Source organism: Meleagris gallopavo, chromosome 26 (genome assembly GCF_000146605.3).
Source record: "Meleagris gallopavo isolate NT-WF06-2002-E0010 breed Aviagen turkey brand Nicholas breeding stock chromosome 26, Turkey_5.1, whole genome shotgun sequence".
NCBI lineage: Eukaryota > Metazoa > Chordata > Aves > Galliformes > Phasianidae > Meleagris > Meleagris gallopavo.
In genome coordinates, this window is record NC_015036.2 from 5,252,806 (window position 1) to 5,260,538 (window position 7,733).

The following is a 7,733-nucleotide window of genomic DNA, read 5'->3' on the forward strand; positions in this document are numbered from 1 at the left end:
GATCCGGCCCTCGGCGCTGCCATCCGAGGGAGGAGTGCGGCTTTGTCGCCGTGCCCGCAGGGTGCAGCTCGCAGGGTGCAGCCCCGCTGCCCGGCCTAACGCCTGCACGGCGCGCCGCTCGGACCTGGTTTTGTTGCGGTGTCGGTGCTCTGCGGTGTGAAGGGCTGCATTTGCCCCGATGGCCGCTGCCCTTCCTGCCCGAAATCCCCGGGGATCGGCTCGGCCGCGATGCGCAGCCTCCTGCAGCCGCTTAATCCACCTGTGCTGCGCGGCTCAGTAGCCGTAAGCTGGCTATCGCTGTACTAATAGGAGCTAATCCTCGGATTACCAGCATTTATTATAGTTAAGGATTTGCCCGGCTGAGGTGTGCTTCTGCAGGACGGTCTCTGAAATGAGCTTTTCTTTGTCTTTTTAAATGCATTGTTTTCACGTGTCAGTAGACAGCTTCAGGAGGGCTGCCTGCAGTCTGTCTGGCAGTCCTGCACAGAGTGAAATGGATTTTGTTGTCAGCTAAAAGTCAACGTGCTTCGGAATGGTCATGAATTGTCCGTTGTGAATGTCAGGAAGTGCAGTGGTTTTCTGCCAGCCTGCCTTTTCCCCTGTGCTTGGATTAGCTGCTGAAAGCAGCCTGTCTGAAATGTTCTTTCCGCAGGAATAGAATGAGCCATGGAGACTCGAATCCTGCAGCAGTCCCACATGCTGCTGAGGATACTCAGGGAGATGACAGATGGATGTCACAGGTGAGAGAGCTGTTGTGGGAGATGGGAGGCTCTTTCCTGAGGGGCTGGGGGCTGCTGGGTGAGTCCTGCGCGTGTCTGTCTGACCACATTCTCGATTTGAGGTTGTAATAGCTCTGCTACCCAACAGCTGGCAGCATTCTGATGCTTCTCTTACTTGACTTGATGAAAGAAGGCAAAAAGCAGCAGTGACCTGAAAACTACACTATGGAATATTTTCAGAAAATAGTCCTGTTGGCTCATTAACTGAGAGAAATTGCCAATCCCATTGTTAAACAAAGTGCAAAATAGTGCTTTCCGGTGTGTACCACTGCAAGGGAGTGACAAAGCTGAAAAGCAGAGCTGAAGTGTTTGGTCTCCCAGTCTCTTTCTGCAACACTTCCTCCTACGGACAGAGCAAAATAGCCAGAGGATACTTGCTGCACTGTTAATTTGTCTGTTCTTTAATTACTGAATTTAGTGGGTGCCTAACATATGTGTTTCATATGGGTGGCATGGAGTAGACCAATACTGCTCTTCTCAGAACCGAGGCCGCAATCCCCCTGTTAGAGTTTGTGTAGTCCCTTGTAATTTCTTGTAGGGGATTTCTGGGAGTTCATGGGTTAACAGGGAGAAGCACATTGGAGGGCAGACAGGAGGGAGCAGGGGGAACTGGTTGGGCAACTGTCCCTTTCTGTCCTGCAGCAGAGATACTGATGAGGAGCCATCAGTCTGAGCTTACGCTTATACTGCTTTCTTTTAAACAGCACAATAGATTTGTTTTGGACTGCAAAGACAAGGAACCTGATGTGCTCTTCGTGGGTGATTCCATGGTGCAGTTGCTACAGCAATATGAGGTACTGATTAAAACAAAACAAAAGGAAAGAAAAAAAAAAAAAGAGGCAATTGTGGGGTTATGTGAATTAGAATTTCTAATCCATTAACGTACAATTACTCACTGTCCAGGCTATTCTTTTTCTTCCACTCTGATTTTACTGCTGTCTTCTGGTTTGTTCCACCCTAATTCCTTAGTCACCCAGTGCCTGTTCAGAGTCTTGCTGCTTTATCTCTGTAAGCCATTTGTCATTCTCTGAAGCAATTAATAACTGCCTTCACTTTGATATGCACACACAACCCTTCACTGGTTCCTTGATTCCAAACTCTCAGGAACATGCCAGTGAAATCTTTGTGGGTGTGTCTTCCTTGGCCAGAACACGTTTAACCCTTGATGCACTATGTGCACTGACATACCTGCTTTTCTGTTGACAAAGTGTTAAAGATCTTCTCAGAAGTGAAATTTACATTAAGGACAAGCTGGCTTGTATTCCTTTTCTTAATCTATGAAACTGCTGGAGCAAAACTAAGAATTTTGCTGCTCCACAGTGGTGGTAACTGAGTAACATTGTTCTCCAAAAGCTGCTTCCCAGTGTAGTTCACTTTTTCTAGTTTTGTTTCCTGGCAATGTGGTTACCTTTTTTAGAAGTCCTGTAATTAGCTAAGCTAGGGACACCGTGATCTACAGCAGCTCCCTTCTGTATCTCTGATGCCAAATAGCTATTCAAGAGAGCTTCCCCTTCCTCTGTGCCAGGATTGAGTGCATGAATGTCAGCAATTCTGTCTCTTCTGGACCGTGAAGTAAAGCTTCATCCTGTGCTTAAATGCCACTTCTGGAAGTGAGTTTTCAGAGGGTTTCTCACTGCTGCTTCCAGTGTTACTGAAGAATTGTGTGTCTGTGTAGTATCTTTCTTTCATGATCGGGATGCTCCTCTCAAAGAGGAAACTGACCTCTGATTGCAGATATGGCGAGAGCTCTTCTCACCACTTCATGCATTGAATTTTGGGATTGGTGGAGACACCACTGGACACGTTCTGTGGAGACTGAAGAATGGTGAACTGGAGAACATTAAACCGAAGGTATAAACAGACAGCCAAACAAGGCAGCCTTGTGCTGACTTATAAGAGACATCAGGTCCTTGAGTGGTGTAAAACTGAGTGAGCCATTAACTCTTAAGAGATCTTTTGTTGAAAAGCTGTTGCCACTAAGTATGCATAAGGTACTGAAATGTGTTAGGCTAAGCTAGAAGTGCTTGGGAATGGAGCCATAGTTTTCATACATGTGGCTTTCACTGCTAACGTGCATTAGAGGAAGTCATCAAGAGAAATGGCCTTATGGTCATAGGCTGATCAACATTTGTGCTGTCATTAGATTAGTTTGGAGTTGCAGTGACTCATACCTGAGGTATGTTCTCAGATAGAGATGGTGAAATATTGGATAAAAAGCGAGCAAAGATGCTCAGTATGTGTAGTGAAGAACAGCTTCCTATTTCACACCTAAAGCTGCAGTCCTATGGTCAACTTTACTGAAAGCAATGAATGCTCCACTACAGTACTCCAGTAGGAAGGCAGTGTCACTCGTATTTCAATCTGTTATTTAGCAGCTTGAAATCATTTTGTGAAGAAGTGGAGGTGCACGGTTGTCCTTGTCCTGCAGGGCCTCACGCTATGCTGTATAAATGCCCTCTTGTAGCCTCCTGCAGTGTGTTGACCAAGAGACTCTGTGAAAAGGGGTGGACTCGCATCTCATATGCTGTTCAGAAAACCTTCAGAAGTTCTTCATCTATACTGGATGCCAAATCTGAAGCTTGTAAGATACAGTCCAAAAGTCAGCATAACTGGCAGCTGAAAACCTGCATTTTTGGTTTATCCTGTAGCTAACCTGATTTGATCGAGCTTGATGACTGTAGATGATGTTTATGCAGTGCTTTCAGGGTCAGCAAGACTATTACAGCTTGTTCTGAAAAAGTTGCAAACATTTCTTCTCCTCATAGGTCATTGTTGTTTGGGTTGGAACAAATAATTACGAAAACACAGCAGAAGAAGTAGCAGGAGGGATTGAGGCTATCGTGCGTCTGATAAATACCCAGCAGCCACAGGCCAAAGTTATTGTACTGGTATGTTTATTGGAGAGCTACAAAAACAAAGCCCTCCAAGGAAGCTGTGTGTTCTCTGTACTGTCTCTGTGGTACTGGAAGTTATGGTTGTGGTGGGGGAGGGCAGTTGTTTCATTTGTCTTCTGCTTTGTACGTGCTTCCCCGGCTTCACCTGGCTTTGCAGAAGTTATCCTTTTAGCCCCTCCAGGGACAGATGTGATCGTCCTCATTAGCAGTATTGCTATCCCATGTAGATGGTTTGTTGAAGATGTTCTGTAAGGAATAGATCAGAGCTGGGATTTGGAAGTCTTAGTTTCCTCCCTCATTTTAAACAAGTCAGCTGGCCTCCCTCTTTTTGAGGAGGTGAGCCAAAGCATTCAGCACACCACTGAAACTTTATAAAAGGAATGCAAACTGATAGATTTTTTTGTTCTAACAAAAAAAAACAAAACAAAACACAAATTCCATGCCAGTTGTGCTTCTAGCTCGTCTGGCTCCTTCAGTCACATGTGAAGTTAGATCTAAATGGACAAAATCTGATTCAAGAAATGAGATCCTTTTATCATAGACGTCTTCAATCTTGAAAGGGTGCCTGAATTGAAAGGGAAATCATTATTGCACCATCAAAGTTGAATGAAAGCTCTTCATTGCCTCCTTCTTGTGTCAGGGCCTGCTACCTCGTGGAGAGAAGCCAAACCCTCTGCGGCAGAAGAATGCCAAGGTGAACCATCTGCTAAAAGCCTCACTCCCCAAACTACCCAATGTGCAGCTCCTGGATGTAGATGCTGGCTTCGTGCACTCAGATGGCACCATCTCGTACCACGATATGTTTGATTTCCTGCACCTGACAGGAGGGGCCTATGCAAAGATCTGCAAACCCCTCCACGAACTGATCATGCAGCTACTGGAGGAGACCCCTGAGGAGAAGCGAGCTGCCCTGGCCTGATTAGCTGATGTCAGTGTTAACATCATCCAGCCCATCAGATCAGTTCTGTCACTGGCACTACAGAATCCTTCTTTCTTAAAGCACTTTCCATTGTAGAATGTTACAGATGTTCATATCTAGTGTTTTGAGGGGGAAGGCTGATGTTTAACTGGTCTTGTACAGATGAGGGCCAGCTAGTTTGGTTTTATTGCAGGAGGAAATTAGCTGAAGAAGAGTTTTACTTTTAAACCATTCCTCATTTAAAATGAGAACAGGACTGTCACTCTGTGCCCCTCTCACGTATTGTTGCTCTGTGGTTGTCCTAGAACCTTTTTAGCCTGTCTCTGACAGCCCACACGCAGCTCCTGGCCCACCCTTCCTGGCTGTAGGGGTTGTGCTCTGTCTATTAGCCTGTGAACAAGAATTACCTTTCACTTGCTAATAACAGAACAGATGCATTTTTCCAAGCTCAGTCCCACCTTTTAAAGGTTTCTGGTTGATTTTTTGGTTTTTTTTTTCCCTTTTTCTGGGGTATTTTAAGTGACACTTGTTGTTTCTCACTCCTTATTTCTGAAGCAGCATGAAACTGGAATTCAGAAACCTAAGGGAACAAACTGTTAACTTCTTTAATACTCCCAGGTGCTTGTTCTTGTGCTCATTTCACCATACCTAATAGCCTGGGCACCCTTCATTCCATGTAGCTTTCCCTGTGGGCAGTGTCATTCAGGTGCTCCTGATGGCTGTCCTGTCTGTGTACGTTATTGCTGGCTTTTAAAAGTCATTCAGTTTAGCATTGTAATTCTCCAGTTAGTATCACACAAGGCAGTCACTTCCTCGCTACTATGGAACTGACATTTCATTCCTTTGGGATGCCTGTGCTCCAGGGCTCTTTGCAGTACTGTTCATTGTTCTTTCTTTCTTTGTTTTTGTAAGTATGACTGTTACATCCTTTTTTTTTCCTAAAGAAAACCCACATGAATAGCCCCTTTTTTTCAAGGCATAAAACAGTCTGATGCTTTACAGATTCAAAGGTGTATATTTCTTTATTGCTTCTGTTTTACTTGTATAAACATTTTATTCAAGCAACTGCAGCCTCTTTACAGTATGAAGTCGAGGTGTGGCCGTTTGCTGCCCTGGACACTGCTCACCTCTAGCCAAGGAAGCCATTGCAGCAGTGCTCTCTTACAGGGGCTGCAGGTAGGTGGGATTTTTGTTTTGTTTTTTTTATGAGCTGGTTATAGCCTACTAATGGTAACATGAAGATAGCCTTTCGTCTACAATGAAAGCTTCTCTTTATTCAGAAAGAAACTGTTTTGGACCCTAAATGCAGAGCCCTAGGGGAATAGATAAATATACTTGCAAATAAAATAATTTTAAATGAAGTCTGTTCTTCCTTGGCTTACCTACCAGAGCTGGAGCTTGCAGCACTGTGCAAACACTGCAGTGGTTCGCAGCGTGGTGGCTGATGGAGAGCTGCCAGCACAGATCTCTGCACTTCTTTCAGTGCATGAGGAATCTGCAGCCACGTGCTCATCTCGGCAGGTAAATTGGAGAGGAACCGATAGCTTTTTAGCAGGCACTTCGTACTCTGTTCTTAAGGAGGGGTGTTTAGGTGTCCAGGTTGCTTGCTGTGCCCTGCTGCAATGAAAGTACGTAGGTACTGTATATAGTCTGTTTGCCCTTTTTTATAATAAAGGGTGCTGGTGTTTAATGCAGTCTATAACCTAGCATTAAGGAATACTTTTACGTCCCCACTACATTCCCCTGTTCCTGTAGATTTGATCATAGCAGGATTTCTGCCTGGATTGCATGCATAGTTTGTGTTTTGTTTCCAGTATATGTGATCTACACACAGATGAAGGAAGGATGAAGCTTTCCACTTCCCAGAAATAAATACCAGAGTGCTGTAGTAGAGGAGGGATGGCTGTCTCACCCCACGAAGCAGGCTAGGCATGCGCTGCTCCCCGGGCCTGCGTGCTCTGCAGCCCTGCTGCCTTGCAGAGGGGGCTTTAAGGTAATGTTGTTCACACTTCTGGTTAGATGCTCGCTGGAGAAGTTGGTATAAGAGAGTGTGAAATGTTAAAAATACGCTGCAGTGGAGGATTCCTGGGGGAAAAGTTTATTATCCCTCTCCCCCTCCTCATGCCCTCCTTAGGGAGAAGGGTTAAAACACATTCTGCTCCCTGTCAACTTTTCAGCTTTTGTAATAAGGCAGTGTGGTAGATGAACCTATGCATTCCTGCTTTGCTCCCTGCTGTCACAGCGTTTGGTTGAAGAGATGCTGGCTAGATGTTGTTCTTCAATAAAAAAGCTGTAACTTCTTACCTAAGCACCCTTACAACTGGGGCTGTGTCCTGCCCTGAGTCAGCTGCTCTTGGTGGGGCACTGTGTGGTGTGAGAGAGGTTTAGCAGGTTCATGACTGCAGTGTGACCGAGGATGGCTCTGCTGGCTCTCTGCTTAAGCTTGGTGTGCTAAGGTGCCATGTTCTGTGCTTGCTTCAGTGTTCACAGCCCTCTGCTACCTTAATCGTTGCTGGTTATGACCGATGGACAAAGAAAGAAAGGGCAGCTTTGTGTCTGAGACTTCAGCTCTATTTGTGGCTGTTTAGTAATAAACTGTCCTGCTTCAAATTGAGAGGTTTTGTGGGGGGGCACGGAGGGATTGTTCCTCTTCACTGAGCAGGCACCACAAATGAGTGCCTCGCTGTAAGAAGTGTAGGAAAGCTTCAGTTGCAGCTCTGGGTGACCGATGTCCCCTGGGATTGGGGTTGGGCCGCCTCTGCCCAGCCAGCATGAACTGTGTCATTGTTAATGCTTGGCTGTGAAAGAACTGGCCCTTTGAGGCCTTTTCCTTCTGTAAACAACCTAGCTGCATTTCTCGGTTCTGTGCTGAAGCCTGATGTCTTGTCTGTGCTGTGACCTGTGAGCATCGCCGAGTTTCATATTTATTACAGCAAAGAAGAAAAGATGTGAAAGGACAGCAGGAGTCTCTCGTAACTTATCAGTGAGGGGGGGGAGAGCATTCCAGGCGTGATGGGGACCTGCGAGGAGCAAAGCCTGTGTACGTGAGTCAGATGGCACCCGCCCCATCACTGCTCGCTGACTTCAACCTTCCCAGGAAGAAATTGTGATTCTGCTTTGGCAAAAAAAAAAGAAGAAAAA

The 7,733-nt window shown here is 45.7% G+C and overlaps 1 protein-coding gene across 1 annotated transcript; it reads left to right on the forward strand.

The window, feature by feature from the left end:
- Positions 1–44: 44 nt before the first annotated feature.
- PAFAH1B2 (platelet activating factor acetylhydrolase 1b catalytic subunit 2) lies at positions 45–7,733 on the forward strand. The gene is made up of 5 exons (XM_003212754.4): positions 45–740; positions 1,484–1,573; positions 2,514–2,630; positions 3,545–3,667; positions 4,314–7,733. Exons 1-5 carry the CDS (start codon positions 660–662, stop codon positions 4,590–4,592), a joined length of 690 nt encoding a protein of 229 aa, XP_003212802.1. The 5' UTR covers positions 45–659; the 3' UTR covers positions 4,593–7,733.